Source organism: Cyanistes caeruleus, chromosome 3 (assembly GCF_971803275.1).
Source record: "Cyanistes caeruleus chromosome 3, bCyaCae1.hap1.1, whole genome shotgun sequence".
Lineage (NCBI taxonomy): Eukaryota > Metazoa > Chordata > Aves > Passeriformes > Paridae > Cyanistes > Cyanistes caeruleus.
Genome location: NC_141703.1, coordinates 42,077,879 through 42,098,562, shown reverse-complemented (window position 1 = coordinate 42,098,562; position 20,684 = coordinate 42,077,879). Strand labels below are relative to the sequence as shown.

At 35.5% G+C, this 20,684-nt stretch overlaps 1 protein-coding gene across 1 annotated transcript in view; it reads left to right on the top strand.

Moving 5' to 3' along the window:
- Positions 1-20,201, top strand: part of GPC5 (glypican 5) — a 584,277-nt gene extending 564,076 nt beyond the window's left edge. The window contains exon 8 of the mRNA XM_086880902.1: positions 15,287-20,201. Within this exon, the coding sequence (XP_086737028.1) occupies positions 15,287-15,444 (158 nt within the window). The 3' untranslated portion in view covers positions 15,445-20,201. The remainder of the gene's footprint in view (positions 1-15,286) is intronic.
- Positions 20,202-20,684: the final 483 nt, after the last annotated feature.

Genomic DNA, 20,684 nt, shown 5'->3' with positions numbered 1-20,684 from the left:
TAAATTTATACTATTTGGTGTGTCACAGAAAGCAGAAAACATCCTTGAGAATGCAGAAAACTTACACAATTTGTTTAAAATACTCAGACTTTCAGACAATGTGTTACCTAGGAAAACTCATTTTAGAGTCATTTAGTACCTAATCTTTTAAGATAAAGTAATATTGTTAAGGCTTTTTTCCACCAAGCAAAATTTGTAACAAGGATGTAACTCCTGATTGTGTTTTTAAAAACTGAGATTTTTTGTTTTATTTTGTTTACAACAATTTCATGCTTGATACTAGTGTGGTAAAACATTACCTGTAGAAGCCTGCATGGTCTTATCTCAATCCTTTATTTTTTTAAAAGGCAATTTAAGGTTTGAACTAAGGAATAGGTTCCAATGGAAAAGGCTGTGAGTAATCAAGCGAGAGGCATGATATTATTTACAACACATTCACATCTCTTTAATCTCAGTGAAAGATATGTCATACTACAAGTCAGACCTAGACTGAACAGTTTAAAGAGAAGCTTGAGGAATGCACAGACTACAGCAAGGGATGATTGGATCAAGTGGCAGGTGCACACTTTAGTGACAATATCAGCATGTATTTGACTAAACAGGCTATTGAAATCATCTTTTGTTATGCATAAATGTGAGGAATTACAGTGGTTTTCCTCAAATGGATAGGCATCTTCTTACAGGATTGTGTTATTTTGCCCATTTGGTGGAATCATCAAGCCAGTGTAAGACTGTAAGCTCCTCCTCAGAGAGAGCCCTACCAGCTACTGGCATGTGCTTCCAAAGCCAGCAGGAATTCCCCAGGTCTGGCTTTGTAACTAGCAGCCTCTCTTCTCAAGCCCGTAATGCAGAGGGAGAGGCTGAGATAGCTGCCTGCACCATAAGGAATAGAGGGAGGCTTCTGCTGTCTGAGGGGCACTGTACCTACTGTTCATCCAAACTGCGCTGCCTGTGCCCTATTCAGAGGCACAAGTGGAACAAGAGCCTTATGCAGCATCAGGCAACCCTCTGGAAAGCAGATGAGATCTCAGGGTCTGAAGAAATCACACGAATTACGAACAAATTTCAGACAGCTGCTACTGAGATTTAACCATGTTCCCTCTTCCAAGCCTTGATGGCCCTGACTGGCCTCATCTCTGGTTCCCACCCATGCCTTCTTGGCCCAAGAGCCCCATGGCAGCTCTGTTCTGTGCACCTAGACCTTCCCTGAGCTGTCCTGTAGATACAATCATTTCTAGTCCTTTCCTCTTAACGGCCCCAAGCCAAAGTTGAAGGAAACCTGTTCTCCAGTCCTGTTTCTGGCCCAATTTCCTGCTCGTGCTCCTGACTGGTATTCCTTGATCGACCTCAGTCTGATTCAATACCTCAATTTGCTTTAGTATGATTGAGCAATACTCAGAAACTGGTTCAGTGACCAACCCAGGACTTCTCAGTTGCTAAGGACTGCACCCCACAAGCCTGTGCTAGGGTCACACTCAGTGCCCAGGTAGACAGAGCAGTAAACCCTGGAAGAATTAATCCTGTCTTCCACCTTTCTGCAGCTCTGCTCCTAAAATCAGACCTGTTTATTAATATCTTCCTTGGCAAAGTGAGGAGACACCATCTATATCTGATGTCTGTGAGGGTATTGCAGTTTGATACTTTTCTCCCTGCTGCAAACATTGAGAGTCTCTGCTGCTCACCAATTCCCTGCCAACTGTGGAAACTGCTGGAGTATGACTGGAGTGTGCTGAACGTGTCCTAGAACTCCTCCTGTGTGGAGGAGAAGCATGACATGATATATCCCATCCACAAGACTGAAGGAAAAGAGGGGGCACTTAGGAAGAAAGCACACCGCAAGGGAAGAGATGTCATGATTACCACTTAAGCTTACATGACATTCCCAGACTTCTAGTTTTATTGACTTATTAAAAACCTACAGTCAACATTTTCAGTTTAACTCATCTGCTTATTCTGCTGAAGTATTTTTGGAGAATTTCCTTTGTTGTTTAACTTACATTAGCTTTTGAATGCATTCATTCATTCATTCTGTTCCAATTCTACCTCTTTAGTCATGTAATAATTTCCATTATTTTATGACTAATATCTAGCTTGTGTATGTTCAGCCCTGGTCTTCTTACAGTGGTTGTAGATGTTAATGATAGTACCCTACTTTTCTTAATGTTTCCATTGCTGCTTTACCTTAAGTTGTAGTCAGATTTGCAGAAAGCTTTTAAATATATGTATATAATTGGTAAAATAAAAAAAAAAGCAAAACAACACCTAACTTGGCTAAATCAACCTCCCAAAATCAAATGTTTTAGAGTAAACAAGGAATTATTTTAACACTTGAGTGTGTAAGAGAAGATCTAGGTATTAATTCAATTTTTTCAAGATGGAAGCTTTTTTCCCTGTAGACTGAGCTCATATTTTTTTGCTTTAGCATCCAGGCACTCCAATTCTTCATGTTACACACATGCTAGTTTTCTTTAGAGCTGCCATTTGGAGCTCCTTAACAGAGAAAGATCAAATTGCCCTGAGAAGATGCCTGACTTCAGAACTGTCTGTACTGCTAGAAATAGGTATAATTCGAACCAGGTTTTGCTTTCTCCATTGTGAACAACCACCAAATTTATGCCATGACCTTTAATCTCTCCATTAAATCACAAAACCTTGGTGTCAGACTGAAAAGCAAACCTGTGGTGGTCTGTAAAGCAGTCATCTCATTATTCAGCTGTCATTTTCTGGAAGAAGGCTATTTAAAAACAAAAGTAGTTTCAGGGCACAAGGAGCTTTCACACTTTAAACAGGCTCATATCCCACTGGAATTATTTCCCTCCCTACTAATTCCCAAGAAATGATACTTCTGCTAAGGTAGGCACATCAACTTAAAAAACCTCTGGGTAACAAACCCTGGGATGTCACTGTCGCCCTGAAACCTAAAGCCTTCTGGTAATGTTTTCACAGTTTTAGTTACTTTCCCATGAAAGTTCTATAAACATAAGTACTTTATCACATTCATTCTAAGAAACTTCTTTTGATAGATGTTTTGCATGACCAGTGTGCTTGGGAAGGTGGTAACTTAATTATCCAATCCCTGGTCATTGTCGAGAATCTATAAATACTGGAGTCAGGAAATAAAGTTTCTTCTTTCCTGGTCTCATACTGAGAGGTGTTCATGTGAATCATTTTGTGTCTTTAGCGACATGTCACTTATTTTTCTCGGGTAATCTGGCATACATTTGTAGACTTGGGTGGAGGCTTCTGGCAAAACTTTCTCTGCTCCACTGTGTGGGATCTGAATCCAATCTTCCTTCTCTTCAGCTAAAAGAAGAGAAAGGTGAATCTGCTGCCTGCCAAGGTTGCTGTTATCATCTCCCCTTCTTTTGCCACATGCTGATGCTCCATGGGAAGCAGGAGTGGGTGGAGGAGGTGGTCTTAGTCTGTTGGTGTAGTGTATTTCCTCAGTTCCCATAACTCACCCATGCGTGGAAAAAGCATTTTTTGCACTTTGACATACCTTCTCACTGACAATGGCACAGCTCAACTTAAGTGCAAACCTATAGTGTCTTTAACTTACAGTCCGCACAGAATTACTTTAAATAGAGGTCACCTTTCTCTCTTCTCTTTTCAGCCCTCATCCATTATTTACTCGATTCTTTTTCTCTTGGATCAATATCTTCAGGCTAAAAACTTAAACTGTGAAAGTTCAGCTGTTTCTCATCCGTCTGTTTTCCTGCTCTCTTTGAAGATCTGCATTGTGACTAAAATCCTGTTTTGAAAATATATCAAAATTATCAAATTAACCAGGAATAGCAGCTCTGGTTCTTTGTTTATATTTAGGTTAATTGAGGTAACATAGATGGGCACTATTTAGAAGAAAGGATCAAGCCTGTCTTACATACTTTTAAGAAGAAACTGTTGAAGTCATGCAGGTTTTCTTTTTATTTTGGCTTCCCATATGTCCACACTACCAATCTAGGAAACAAACAAATAATCTTTTTCCCTCAGTATTTCTTTTCCTCTTTCTGACATGTTATGTTTAGACTTGTTTTTACATTACTCGCATTGCTGCTAGCCCAGAGACTGATATCTTGCTTTTGTTGGTAACTTCTTTCTTCGAGGCAGTCAACCACAGCCAGTCAATAGTCAGCCTTCCTAGGCTGTGGGAGCATAGGGTGATCAGCAGGTATTTTCTGTTCAGGAATGGATGCTTGGGAGCAAAACAGAAGCAGCACTACTCATGTGTTGCTGAATTGGAGTTATATATCTGTGTGAAACCTACATATTTATATGAATTTGCAAGGCCAGCTTTCCTAGGGAGAGGTAGACTGCTGCAGATATCAGGTTGGTTCTTTGAATCACCCAGTGGTTATCTCTGAACTTAAAGACACATATTTTGATGTTTAACTATTTATATTTAGTGACTGCAGATCAAAGATCTTGTACTTGTGGGATGCACTGAGATACAAGACTTCCTATGGCATTTCATAACACTAAACGCTCTGAGGGATGCAGATCAATATTCATCAGTAAGCACCACTGAATTTATCACTGACATTCATCTTGCCTGAAAGAATTGATATGCTCTGCCAGAAAGAACTGTCTCAAAAATTAAATGAAAATCAGGAAAAATTTCTGTGAAAAATTGTGGTTTCTAAAGCTTCATAATCTAATTAGAAATGCCTTTCTAAGAAGATATCAGAAAATTTATTCTTTTCAATTCTATGCTTTTGATATATTTTCAACACAGTAGCTGAGTTAAAACTTGTGGAACCAAAAGTAAACCGAAAGAGGAAGAGAAGGCAGCAACTGAAGAGAACCTCTGTGTCACATTTTTATTTATAAGGAGACAAACTGTGCTTTTGTTTACAGTGAAGGAATGGAGACAATGACATCTACTTTCTTAACTGCTCCACACTTCCTTTTTTAGTCAGTAATCCAGTCTTTGATGTGTGATTGAATCAGATATCAACAACAGATTTTACATTTTCTTAGTCTGTTTCTGGGTGTATTACAATGTTACGGTTAGCTGACAGCTTAAATACTTTCCCAAATTGTAACAGCATGGTTCTTCTTCCTCTTCCCAACACATACTAGATCCCACTGTGGGGTAGTTCTAAAAGTGAGCTCAAGCTGCAGTAAAACCAGCTCATCAAGAAAAATCACAGATCTGATCACTCACCTTTGGGGACTGGTTCACAAGGCGGGGGTGGTTCTTAAATGTGCCACTGCATGGCAACAGGTGAGTTTAATGTCTCCCATCTGTAGGCATGGTAAGGAAATGACTGTAAAAAAATTCTCCCTTAAATAGTTTTAAATTGTAGAAATATGTCATTAAATTTGCCTTTCAGAAAAACTTAAGAACTATTTATTGTATCAATATTTTGAGGATCAAGTTAATCTACAGATTATTTTTCTTCTAACACAGAGTGGAATGACTGGAATGACTGGAATTCTAGGTAGACTGACCTGAATAAACTGCCAAGTCATTTGAACATCTTGGCAATGGAAATATTTTTAGTTCATATTTATTTCCAGAAAATAGTGATTTTTTTTCTGCTTTCATTTTAGCATCCAGACAAACAATAGAATAATGATCTGCTACAGTGAAATTGGACCATAAATCAAGGAAATCTGAATGATTAAAAAAAAATAAATTGAAAAACGTTTCATTTTTAATGACCCTAACTGGTAACATTCTTCCTCAAACCAAGTTCACATATTAATTTCAGGAGTTTCAGTTCAAATTCATCTCTTTTTTCTATTCTACTATATGGTAGTTTTGTGTATACTAGAATTGTTGATTATAAATCTTCTACAGCGATTTCTTTTTAAAAAAATAATAATAATATAAAAGAATAATGAGTAAAGTGTTTCAAAGGACAGTAATTTATATAGGACATCTGGACATCTGACTCACAGAAAGGAAACTAGTAGTAATCAGATGAAAATCCAGAGAATGAAGAATTTGCTTACTTTTACACAGACTGATTTATGGGACTTTACCCTTATTTTAATTTTGTATTGATTAAAAAGCCTTTGCATAGGTTAATGATAAAGGTTAAAACTCCTTCAATAGTGAATAGGATTGAAAAGATGGATTTCTTCATTTAAAATAGGCTTTATTGGCAATGCTGATTCCAGCACCCTAGAGCCTTGAAGTTATAATGAACATGTCTTATAATGAACATGGATTTAGAAACTATGGCCCAAGAAAGCAATAGGAATAGATCTAATGAAGGTTACTGTGGTTCTCTACTTCAGACATAGTTATTTTTTATCTCTGTCTGGAAAATAAACCCAAGTCTTTTTGACACCTAAGACTTGCTATTATAGCAATATAGTTTTAGCTTACATATTCTTTATGCTAAAACTGACCTACAAGTTAAAAAAGTACATATTAGCTATCTCAACAAATGATGTTATCACTTTCTGATTCTTAAGAACGTGAAACGAATGGAAATGTTTTGGTTTGTGACCATTTGTTTGTGCTACATTAACTCATAAAAGCTTTGTTTTCTCAATGGAAATACTGAGTTCATTAATGTATAATGTGAAACAAATGCCACTGTCAACTTTGAAAGAAAACTTTCAAATACTGGACTAGAGACTTAATGTCTGCTGCTCTTTTAGTTAAAATGACTCGCCAGACTTATGGTAAGATCATTGGTTACACTCTATTTCATGTTTATACAGATTTCATAAAATATGCACAGTTAAACCTGCTATGTTGGATTCGTTTCCTAATATATTGTTAACCATGCAGAATTTTCTTAGCTAATACCATTAGGCAGGTTTCTTAATTGACTTCTAACAATAACAGTAATACTATTCCTTTGTTTGTTGTGAGATTACTTGCATCTTGATATTCCCTGTACAATTAAAATTGCTATTTGTTTAGGTTTGTGTATTATTACAATGACTGTTAGGATATAAAAAGTAAAAAAAAAAAAACAAAAAAAAAACAAAACTATTTCAGATTAAATTATTTCCTCCAAAGAAGTACCTATTACATATTACAGAAAATTTCTTCCATATTTATATGCAGTTGGGTTCGCTTCTAAGTGAGCATGACCTCTCTTGTGACATCACCTTGTGGCATACAACACAAGTTCAGCTTTTTGGTACTCACAGTTCTCTTTGGGATCTGATACAAGTTGCATGGGCTGCTTAGGAACAGTAATGAAAACTCAGTGACTGCATTTCACTGAAAGAAATGACTGGCCAGTTGCAGAGGTGAGACACATGAAGACAGCAAGAATTTGCTGCTAAGTTTTATATCACAATATAGAACCTTCCTATGATACTAAGCAACACTCCAGATTTAAGGGATTTCAGTGGCTATTGACTACACTGTCAAGTAACTTAGCTTGTGAGTTATCTCCTGTTTCAGCTCTTCTTACACACATCGCATGGACGTTTGTTCACTCCATGGCTGAGCATCAAGGAAAATGATTCCGGTCACTCCAAAATAAACTTCATGTTCTGTGGATAATTCATTCCAGGGACTGCTTCCAAGAGGCAACACAAACCAGAAGGCTGAAGGCTTGGGTTTCTCTGCCCTGCAGAGTCCTTCAACAGCAAGCTTTTTATTTTCAAACACTTTCCCTTGCCTGGATATCATATCCCAGAGCTTGTAACGCATTCCTTCAACTTCATGTTATAAAAACACCACCTGGTGGGTTGCAGCACAACCCTCATATTTATTTCAGACATTTTGAACTAAAAACTAACAAACAAAATGATAACTGGATCTTTGAGCCTGGGAGATCACTGTGTGTGGCTTAGAAGACATGCAAGGCATTGTACCATGCAGAGGAGGTTTGTTTAGCAGTTTCTCCCAGGTATTTGCTGTCCCTGTGCATAACAGGCATAAGCCACTCAGCAGCATTTCTCCTGAAGAATCTCCTTCTGGGACACATATTTAACTATGGAAATGTAGCTGCAATGATGCTTTCTGTACTTTAACAGGAGACACTTTCATGAAGTACTGGCTTCTCATAAATGTTTGCACACATCAGATATTGGCTATTTTCATGGCAGTATGCAGCCCTTGATCCTGCCCTTCAACATCAGATACTGAAACCAGAATTGATTAAAGGCAAGGGTTTAGGTATAAAAGTGAAAATATAGTACCACAGGTGAAAAAAATATGAACTTGATCACTGTTTCACTTTTTTATTATTTATTACTTATTTTCCTACCTAAAATTTCTAAAATGTAACCCATTTTCCACAGCTACATGATTCAACATTTAGTTTAAGTTTTGCATCAAAGATATAAAGCATGATGGTAGGGGCTAGATTGGAAAACACTCACTGGTCACTCAGTATTGGACCTGTTATGTAACTAAGTGTAGGGTTTGTCTGTTCAAATTCAGACAAAATATCTACATCTGAGTATTCCACCTTCGTCTGCATTTCCTTATTTCTCTGCATTCACTGTAATGCAAGCTGCTGTAACTAACTTTTATTCAGCTGTCTAAAGAGAAGGGTCAATAATCACTGGAGATGCTCTAAGATGTCCAAGACATCTTTAAAGGGTTTTATAAGAATCAAGCTGCTTTAGGACAAGCAGCTGTATGCCAAATGTTTTACCTTTCTTCCCTATACCTAAAATGCCTGTAGGCAGCTATGTTTAACCAAATGGACCCAAGGTGTAAATGTAGACTCTACAGGTACCAAGAACTGGAATAATTTGCTCCTTATGAACCATCTCCTATTATTTTCTGAAGCTCATCACTTTGGCAACGTAATGTACTTTTTCCTGAATTTGGGGCGGTGCTCACACTTGCTTAACATTTCTGACACAAACTGAACTGTGTAAACACAGCAAACAGATGAAATTTTGCTCTGCCAAAGTATGAACTTATGTGTGATTTTTAAAAAAGTGTACTGAATTGTTTCTAATGGTTTTATTTTAAGGGCTCTGGCCTTCCTCTTTAAAAGTGTTCTCATACAACTGAGAAAATGTAAGGACATTTTTAGCTTGTTGGGTTGTCTTTTCATTTTGTTTTTTTTTGTTGATTTTGGTTTAGTTCCTTTTTGAATAAGTTAAAGGGGCTGTAAAAGACTTTATGAGAAACATTTACTCTACTTTATGAAGATAATCAATTTCCCTATTGTCCAAGACAAACATTAATCATTATATGCCATAAGTTAGAGGTCCCAATGGGCTGATTATTTTAATTGTTCACTATATTTATTTTCCTCCCAAACATCTGGCAACTGACACAGATAGACACAAATAGTGAAGCAGAGACATTACTGTTTGTCAAAATTAATCAGATTTATATAAAAATTATACATATAATTATTGCATATATATATTCTGGATACAAACAATATATATATAAAATCAATATATTAATTTTTATTTTGACACAATGAGACTGCACCAAAATTAAGACTTTAGACCTAACAGAAAGATACAAGTTGATAGGAATAAGCACTGTCTTACATCATGCAATTTCATTATCAGTGAAGGCTGTTTTCTGTGTAATTAATTGGTTTTCATTGATACAGCATTGATAGAGTAGCACTTACCTGTATGCTTATGTAACAGTAGGTTACATAATGAAAAAGTCTTACTTTTTCTAAATTAATAAATTTGAATACTCTTTCTTATGTCATGAATCTTGTAGCAAATGGAGCTTCACTGAAAGACAAGTTTGAAGTATAAGAGGTTCACCTAAGTAAGCTCGTTTATAATTCATACGTGGCAAACACATGTAAAATGCTGTATAATTTATTTTTATTTAATATTAAAATATAAAGATCCCCAAAGTCTCATTGGAAAAATGCTTGGAAATTGTGACATTTCTTTAGCCTTTGTGAATCAACTGTGAACTTTGTGAATTTCTCCTTCCTTAAATGAAAGCTGTACAGAATAAAGGAAATACACACTTACTAGGTTGATTCAATTCTCAGCAGAAATATCTCATTTTTCTCACTATGTAGTCAAAGAATGGCAAAGAAATGCAGGTTCATTCCTTCTGTACTATGTGTTAATGAAATCCAGTGGGGTTTTTTGATTGTTTGTTCCTGACTAGTGTTGAATTGTGAAGCTTTTAACATTTATATAATCACAGAATTGTTGAGGTTGGGAGGAATCTCATCCATTGGGTTCTCTCATCCATTCCAATGATACTGCTCTTTTCCATTTCACCTAAACTGTGTAACTGAAAGGGGAAAATTTGCATTAAATCATAAGAACTTATTCCTGAAGAGAGTAAATACATACACTGCTCTATGTGTACTATAGAAAGGGCATATAGCATGTGTTTTCCTGTAGGGACATCCCCTAGGTTTTCCAAATATAGATGGAGTCATAAAAACATGAAAGCAACCTCCAGAAATTAGTCCTTTTCCAGGTACCCTTCATGAATGAGTTTTCACACATCATTTCCTCCCCTCATTAAGACTTCATGGCCAACATCGCATGAACTTCACATGGAAGTCTTTGATATAATAATAATAATAATAATAATAATAATAATAAATAATAATAGAGGTTTCTACTTCTCTGTCTAAGCACTGGATACTCATAAGTATTTTGTGACATATTTAAGAGTAATGGCTTAAATAGACTAGCTGGAGAATGATTTCCGTATACTCAGTGTTTTTTTTCTCTCCTATCGCTACTGTTCTGTAGAGGAATATCTATAAATATTTTTTAAAGTAGAAAATGGAAGTTTTCATAGGAACCACTATCTATAAACTGAACTATTTCTGAGGTATTTAAGCAAAGCTTTGTGATTCACTTAGCATGGATATGTTTTGAAACATTTTAATGATGTTGAATAGTTAGGAGTAAAACCTGGTGAAAAAACTCCAGTGAAATAAAAGGAGGGGACAGCCATTAGAAGTTTAAAAAAATTCCAGATAGCAAAATATTGTTCAATCAAATAAAATATTTTGATGAACTAATATGTCATTTTAATTTATGAAATGAAAATTCAATGTAATGCAAAGTAAATACTTATTTTTCTCCTTTTTTTTTTTTTTTTTTGTTACTATGAATAAATGTTTCTTCATGACCCTTCTCATAGATTTAGGAACAAAACTTCATATAGTTATCAGTGTTTTACTCCACAGTTTGCACTTTAAAATATTCTGAAATTTCTATTACATATTATTTAAATAATTATTTTTCTTCTAAGAAGAACTTTGCCTATAACTTCACAGTGCTGTCTTTTAAAAGAAATATTCCAATTTTTTTCCATCTAAAACATTGTCCCAACCTTTAAAAATAATTTTTTTCTTTATATTTAATGCTCGTAGGAAAATCTGATTCCATAAAAGCTGTATTCTAAAACTTCCAGAACATCATAAGAATATTGCACAAAGTGAAATCCAGTTCTTCCTCTTCTCTAAATCTTGTGTGGATTTGTGTCCTAGGTGATGTTGACTGAAGTTCATTTGGCACCTTCAGTTTTCCTTGAAAATCTATGTTAGTTCTGTGTTGCTCAGCAGACAGAAGATTGTACAGGAAGGTGGTTAAGGTTAGGCTTCTCTCACATAAACATTTTCTGGTTTGGTTTCAAAAACCAGACATTGTCAGAGGATTTAAAACCTTTAAAATTCTTAAAGTCCCAGCATGACCCTTGGTAGGCAAGCATCTGCCCCAAAGTCATAGCCCATTTTTGTAATGTTTTGACAACTTCCACAAAAAACTTCCTTGTCAAATGAGAACCTCCCATGACTATAGGTTTGACTTTTCAAATCAGGGCTAAAGGTTCTTGCTGAATACTGGAAGGAGATTGTATTGGAGCTGTAGGTATTCTGGAGAACACAACAGATCAGCTGCCAAAGCTGCCAGCTCCATTACCTCTCACATGTTTAAATATGTTTAGAACATGCTAAAAAGCTTTAGAAGTTTAGAACTCTGCAGCTATTATAATATAATTACATAATAATTATATATTTTTATAATTATATAAAATTATATAATTATATAATTATATAAATTATATATTTATATAAATATTAATATTTCTAAATATTATATATTTATATGTATATATAATTATATAAAATTATATATAATTTATATAATTATGTATTTTATAATAATTATATATTATAATTATATAATTATAATATAATTATAATATAATGAGATGCTGTAATACTGTTCACAACATTTGTGGCAATTATTTTATGATTATTTTTTTCTAAACCAGAGCAGGACAATACTTTAAATTGCTGCTGTTTACACAGTTTGAGAGCTGATGCTGGGGACATGTCTGTGATACTTGTCAGCTTTGCTTTATGTAGACTTATGCAAACATGGTATTTGGATTTTAATTCCCAAGCCATTCATCTTCTGCTCCGCTGAAATTATAAATTTCATCAGAAAAAAAAATCCCTCTGAGTCTCAGACTAGATTTCTGAATTTTATCATTTTTCCAGTCAAAACATTAGTTCTAGTATGGTTTTATTACTAAACTAGACTTTTATCAGAGATAATTTGAAATATTTGGAAAACTTAAGTGCCTGTTCTGTAACTGTCCATCTTCAGACATATGAGAAGACTAAAACCAAACAAGTTTGCTTTATTTCTGGTGTGTTCTGCTAAAAATGATTGGATATCTCTCATTGCAAGTATGCTGTGAACTATGAAAGTTAAATTCATTTACAGGAAAGAATCGCTTCTGTTACAGATTATGATATATGAAAGATGGCATTTATGTTTAAATTCTGATTCATAATGGACAACAGAACTTACTAATTTAAATAAAAAAGTTAGCCTAGGTGCAGGAATTAAATCTAAAGTTATATTTATTAGAACTATCTAAAAAGACCCTAGCAACATAGCACAGTTCTGTTCAAAGAGGCTATTTTAAAGCAGTGTTTTCCTTTTCAGTGATTTTTTCACCATATGATATCTCTACATATTTTTTGGATTTCTTACCTCAATAAGTCAGTGTGACATAGACTTATGAGGTTGAATAGGTGACAGGTTTGCTATATGGTTACACAAGTCCACCATTTTATTCATTTAAGATCAGAGATTATACATAATGATTTCTGACATTTTGATTGATCAAAGGAAAGCATATAGGTAGGTTTGAACTTTTTTTTTTATCACTGCTTTCATGGGAACTTCCAAAGTCTGCAGTTTTCATTTGAGGCTAGAAAGAAAAAAATTCCCATCAAAAGAAATCTGTATTTTCTATAAAACTGTAAATTAAACTTTCACTAGAAATTACACCTGATTGTCCAGTCATTGAATATTATCTAGACACATCGTCTTCAGATTCAAAACACATTCCGTGAATGCTGGTTATTTCTTCAATTGTAAGATCAAAAAATATTTTTCTTTTTTATATATATCGGCTTTATTATTTATGTACTAACTTACATAATATCCAATATTTCACTGCTCTGATACCATATCTGTAAATACACTGGAGAAATCTAATTTGTTATACCTATAGCACTTGCTGAACTGCTTTGCTGTGTAGGAGAGAGTTGAACTTGTCACTGTCTACTGAAATTAGTCTTTTTTAAATATGAGAAGACCTCACTAAAATGCTGAAGAAATTATTAAAGCAATTTTTTTTTTTTTTTGCTTTTGCTCAAATTAAAAAACTTCCCTGAAAAAAACCCCTCAATACACCTTGATAGTAATGATCCACTCAAAACACTTTCAGTGAAGTCATTGCTTGACTGATGTTTTTTTACACGGGTTACTGAAAGTACATGATGAGGAAAAGTTGTATTCCCTCCCTCTCACCATCTGTTGTGTCACTCTTCTTTCTTGTATGTTCTTGCATTGTGTTCATACAGCTAATTTTCACAAATTCCGTCAAGAGAATGGGATTGATAAATCCACATGAAATAGCAGGGTACACTGCTTAGTACAGCAGCAAAGAAGATTAATTCATTTTAGCAGGTTTTTTCAGAAAGCATCCAGCAGGTTCTTTCAGACAGCATGTTTGACTTTAGCTGACTCTTCCCTTAAAGTTGTTTTTTTTTTTCAAGGCTGCAGGAAGGATATTTGATACCTAGAGCAGAAGTTCACAAAAAGCAGCTTTCAAGCTGCTTTTAGAGAAAAGAGTACTTTTAATGCAAGCACCAAAAAAAAAAGTTGTTCTTTTAAGAATGACTGTCCTCCGCAGCTTCTGTTAAACCAGCTTAACAAAGAAAATAACACCATGACTAAAATATTTATATTTTGCTATAGTCACTTTGAATAATAATAATAAAAAAAAGATTCACAAGTTTATTCATCTTTCCTAATGATACAGAAAGAAAAGAAGCACCTAAACAATGAATACTGATACAGAAACTCAGACTGTAAAATCAATATATCAGCTCAGTAGAGCTGAGCTTCTTTCTAATGCTGCTGTTCCAGCAGTAGAGTTTACCTTCTGAATTATATATGTATTGACCTAATTACATAAATATTGACTGTGCTTTATATGAAGCTTTTTTCAGTCTCGGTGTAATTACAATGTCAATATTTGTTGTACGTAATAACACTGAATTTAGACTTGTTAATTTTGATTGATAGTGGCATGCCACAAGTTATTATATGGGATAAGAGAGTCTACAAGCATGTATAGCAGATACAAGCAGCTGACAATGCTACCAAAATTCAGTGTGTCTCCAAGACCTTCTGTTTCCAATGTTTAACCAGGCAGAGGAAATGTAATGCGTGATTACATCCTTGTTCCATAAGAGTACTGTTTTGAGGTAGAGAAATATTTACCCTGGTTAAAAAAAAAAAGTACAAATATCCAGCTGGGAACTCAGTAAAAGGATTCCTGTTTCAAGTTAGCTTTAGAATTTTTCCTTATAATGTTGTAAAGTCTGTTTAAATTGTGCCAAAATGGAGGTTTTATATAGCAACAACTATTTTTTTCTGCATATCTTCCATGAGTTATACATTATTTTGCAATAATATTGGGACCCAGACACAAGAAATTTCACATTAAATTATTTCCTTTTTTCTTCAAATTCAAGAAAGATGTGAGCAGTGGAATTTTAGGTACTACTGGGACTTGCAAAACTGTTCACTTCAGTCTGCAAATGTTTGTTGAGATATATTTCTACAAGAACAACTTTGTTCAGAGCTGGCAGACCTCAGAAGGGCTTTCAACGATTAATAGCCATATAGTACAGTGCATATTTCTAGATGCAATTATAAAGCATTTGAATTTGGCAGTAACATGAGAACTAGAAACCAAACTGTGACGGTCTGTGTGCTGAGGATATTTTATTATTTTCTAGCTATAATATGTTGCCAGTAGTGACAAGGAATGCATCATAATGTATTTTCTTATTTGTCTCAGCAGGGATGCCAGACAAGACGAACTTCAGTGACGTAAAGCAAATCCATCAAACCAACGATGGCAGCACTTTAGACACAACTGGAGCAGGATGTACAGCAATGGCTGATTATATGACATTTATGCTGATTAGTTTGGTAATACTGTTTCTCAGTCTTTGGTAACTGCTTATTTATGGCTTGATATATGTATCTCATTGTCATCTATTTATCCCCACTCACAAGCCTGGAATAAGGGACCTGGTGGATACAGCAATATTTATAGTATCTTGTATAAGATCAGGCAGTGATCTTAACCCTGAATATTAACAAAGAGTTTTGTGTGATATTTTACCTGTGTTTTTTTTAAACATCTGTATAGTCATAAAAAATCATGTTTTCTTTTTGAATATTTTATGTTGAAAATAAGTTGCCTATGATAATCTCTCTCTTAAAAACAATTTGTAAAAAAAGAGAGTATTACCAAGTCTGAAACGGTCTCTGGAGATCATCTAGACCAGCCCTGTGCCCATAGTAGACACACTTCTTGCAAGTTTCCTAAGACCAGGTTCGGTTGACATTGGAATGTTTCCAAGGACAGAGACTTCACTGACTCTCTGGCCTAACTCTTCTAGTGTGCTTCAACACTCCCAGCAGATGGTATCAGCCATCTTAGGCTGTGAGATATTTTTTTAACTATTGTGTTTTGGTTTGTGACTCTTTCCCATTGTGCCCACTGGGCCCCGTCACAGCACCATGGACGAGAGTTTGGCTCCATCTTCTTTGCTCCCTTTATCAGGTAATTATACATTTTCAAAAAATCCCACTCTGCATCTTCTCCAGCCAAACAGACCCAGCTGCCTCAGCCACTCCTTGTGTAAGATTTGTACCCATACCTTAAAAATCTTCATGGCCCTTTGCAGGAATCCATCTACTATTTCCATATCTTTCTTGTCATTGTCCTTGAGAGCCCAGACCCAAACATAGCAGTGTAGATGTGTCCCACTAGTGCAGAACAGAGACGAAGGATCACCTCCTTTGACCTCCTGACATTTTTCCTGATTCCTCCCAGAAGGCTGAAGGGAGCAGTTTGGGCACTTCTTCAGCTTTGTGTCCATTAGGACCACAAGGTCCTTCTCTGCAAAGCTGCTTTTCACCCAGCAGGCACCAACCTGTACAGGTGCATGGGGTTATTCGACCCCAGGAGGAGGATTTGGCATTTCCCTTTCTTGAACTTTCTGAGATTCCTATCAAGCGAATTCTTCAGTCTGTCAGGGTCCCACTGAATTCAGAATTATTTTTGATAGTTCAGAAAAACCTGTATGTTAAATACTATATATGTATATTATAGCTGCATTTTCTCTAGGGATAACAGCAAGGTTAAGATCTAGTGTTGGATTAAGGTATCTTTATCTGGATTGCCACATAAAGATATTTACATATGTGCTTTTTATCTCTAGGATGTAGTCATGGGATTCAATTGCTAAAATACCAACAATGAGTGCCTGTTGTGATGCTCAAAAAACCCCACCTGGTTTCCACTACTGTTCTGAATGGCCTCAGGTCCTTGGGCAAGTGACCGCAGCCCTTTATCAACAGTCAGTGAAGCCCAGTGCATTTTTCAGCTCATATAAAGACAGACACCCAAAAAAGCAACTCAGTTGCCCAAAAAAAATTACTGGTGTCACCTAACATTTCTTGGAGTATCCAAGACATCCTCAAGGGACTAGAATATATGATGTAGGACTTACGGGATGTTCCAGAGGCTTCCTTAAATGGGAACCATGGGGAGTGGCAGCTGGCAGCTAAGCGAGACACCCTTAACTCAGATTTAGACATTCACATGTGGGCCCATGAATCGTACACCTCCATCAATCTTCCATCAATATTATTGGTACCTTAGATACCTGGTTGGGGTGGTGACACACGAATGCAGACCTGAGCCACTCAAGTTCTAATGCTTCATACAATGAGGCAGCTGAAAGTGTCCCACAGTACTGATGGTACATTAAGTATTACTGTTTTAAAAATTGATTGTTTTGCCATGACTAATTCCTGTGTCATTTTAACTTGGAAGCATTTAAGAATATTTTTTAGTTATTTCTCCTGTAGAGTATTTTATAAGATGAGAAAAAACAGGCTGTACAGTATTGTATGTATTCATATGGTAACTAGAACTATTTCTAGACTAAAAATGTTACTCTTACATGAGACTAATATAAAGAAACATACATAAACATTTTTATTCCCAAATGTATATGTTAGTCATTAACACACACAATATAACATACAGTATAACAAATAGGTAAACAGATATAAAAGTTAGAAAAACAAGTGAACATTCCCATGAACAATTCCGTGCCCCGATAAACATCATTATTAGGCATGTGTGCCAGTGTGTGTATTTTGCTTGACCTCTTTTCTCCTCTGCAGATTTTGTAAATCAGTCTTTCAAATTCATTTGTTTTGTTTAGTTGAAATTATGACATTGGTAATTTAGGGAATGAAAGTGTGAATTCATTCTTTTCCTTTGTAATGTCAACTCACACTTGTGATCAATCCATTTCTGCAACTTTTTTTGAGCAATGGCCAGTATCAGTCACTTCAATGAAAATGGAATAAAGCTTTGAAAACGGGACACAGAAATGCAGAAAAAAATATCCACAATTATTCATAATTTTATTTATATCCTGAAGCACTTTTTTTCCGTTCCTAACTTTTGTTTGTTGTTCAATACCTTATAAAGAAAGGTAGTCTAGGAATAATAGCTTATTCTATAGATTCTAGGAAACATAAGCTTCATTTTCAAATACTGATAGTAATTAGTCCTAAGACCTCCTCAGGTATATGTGAATTACTAGGCTGTAATAGTCCTTTCTTTTGGTTTTCTTGGCCTATTCCCATTATCTTCAACACTGTACTTACACAGAATAATTTCTAAGATTCCTTTTGGAGTGGAAAATTAGGTTTCTCCTTCCCAGACACACATGAACAAACTAGTAGCAATATGAATAATAGTGGCAGGTCTGGAGATTTCTCACTCACTACTCTGCCATGAGACCTCATTCACCCTCACCTTATCTATCTCTAGGCGTCACCACACACTCCACATCATTGCTCAGACTCATACATCTGCCAGGCTGCATCAAGGTTTTTTCATTAAATCTACCATGCTACGAAGAAATATTCTAGTTTCTTAAAGAACTATTATATAATCATTAAAACAGGTTAGAGCAAGGAGAAGGGAGGCAAGTCTCTGAAAATCAGTCCCAAGGTCACCTTGCAAGGGAGGTACCTTGAAGGCATGAAACTGTGGAAACCTGCAGAATGGTGTATAGCTCCATGTTTGGAAGGCAAGGGGGGGGAAAAAAAAGACCAAAAAGCCCAGTGTTGCTCTGTTATGCTAAAGCATACAGAGGAGTAGCACTGAACAGAAACATGAAGAATGATTTAGAGAAACCAGGATGAGAAATAAGAAAAAAAAGTTTAAGCTGGAGATTGCGCTAATGGAGTATAAAACAACCTGCATCCAAATAAAATGATAGACAGTAGAGAGCATGTATATGAGTCAATCTGGGCCAATTTCCTGGGCATGCAGAAGCTTTCCCAACATGAGGTCACATAGGCTGCACAGGGCTGCCTCTGATGACCTCAAAAATGACATGTAGGTCTTGGTTCCTCTGGTTGCTTTCATTTGTTTATACTGGGGCATTTTTAACAGTCTAAATCTTCTCAGTATTTCCCAGAACATTTGGTAAGTAAGATTTTAGTTTTATTTTGCCTTTTTTTTAATAATCTTTTCATGTATTATAACTGTTATGGTCTAAAACAGGAATGCTTTACTCAAAGTGCACTTTTTCTCAGACAGACACTCAGTCAAAGACTGATCATACTAAAATTGCAATATTAGAGTTGCATTCCTGGCCTTGGCACTTTTTTTTTTCTTTTTCTTTTTCTTTTTTTTTTTTAAATAGCAACCATAAAATAAGAGAGCTTTGTAAGGAATAATTTCTTAGAGGACAGACTGATTATTTACAATAAAATTCCAGGAAAGGAATAATTCTAAAAAATACAACATTTCAGAAATCCGTAATAATTTTATTTGGTAAAATCAAGATATTCCTCTTCTACCCTGAGATCAAGAGAGGTCCTATATGTAGCACACACCCCTTTGTTAGGGAAGCCTACTGTCTCCCTGGGTACAGCCCTCAGATCATTGTCCCTTACTGGTTTTTTGGGAAGCCCAAGGTCAATGAAGATTGAGGTGCCACAGTGTGTCCAGAGAAGTGCAAGGGAGCTGGTGAATAGAGCTGTCTGATGGAGCTGGGGTTGTTTATCCTAGAGGAAAGAAGGCTCAGAGGAGAACTTATAACACTACAAATACCAGAGAAGAGGTCGGATGAAGGTGGGGGTCGGCTTCTCCCAGGCAACCAGTGGCAGAATGAGAGGACACAGCCTCAAGCTGTGCCAAGAAAGGTTTAGATTGTATATCAGGAGCAATTTCTTCATAGAAAGGGTTGTTACACATTGGAATGGACTGCCCAGTGAGGTGGTGGAATCACTATCCGCAGAGAAATTTAAAAGACGTGTGGATGTGACACTTAGGGACACGGTTTAGTGACAGGCTTGGCAGTACTGGGTTAACATTTGGACTTGAGGACCTTAAATTTCTTTTCCAGGCTAAATGATTCTATAATTCTTGACTCTCCATTTCTATTTTCTGTAGATGTACCTGTGTTTTTAAATGTACTTGTATCTCCTGGGGAAAAGGCACTGACTGGAGTACTTATTCTCATAACTAATGTCCTAGCACTTTAAATAAACAATTCAAGGTGACAATTTTTCCTGTGTGTAGCTGGTGAAAGAGAAAAAGCAGCACCTGTTTCCATGGAAAGCAAATATCATTGTTCCTTTCATGACTAATAAAAGATGATGCATAATTACAGATATGTAAAAGGTTATCTTTTTATTCCTCTCTTTCTATAGATAGATACACATATAACTTCTTTACTACTCTGTACTTGTACATTTATATGCTAAAATAATATTCTTGTTCAGATTATTACTGGAATTACATTAACCTATTGAAGATTTCAGATTAACCTTATTATTTCCATATCATCTTCTCAGGATAATGAATTAAAACATGTAGTTGAAGCTATCTCTATTTATTTTCTTTTATATTCAGTTCTTCTCTGAAATAATTGCATAAGCATTAATCTTATTTAGAAAATGGTGCTTTTCTATGTGTTCTGAGTCACAGCTGATTATAATAAGAATTAAAATAAAAGCTGTTTCTAACTATATTATACTAAAAAAGCTAGTGACTAGAAAAATCCAGATTTTCTTCTTGAAAATCTCAGTAAAATATTAATTAAGTTTTAACTCTTGATTTTTTTCTTCCTGGTGATACATGAACAAATTTT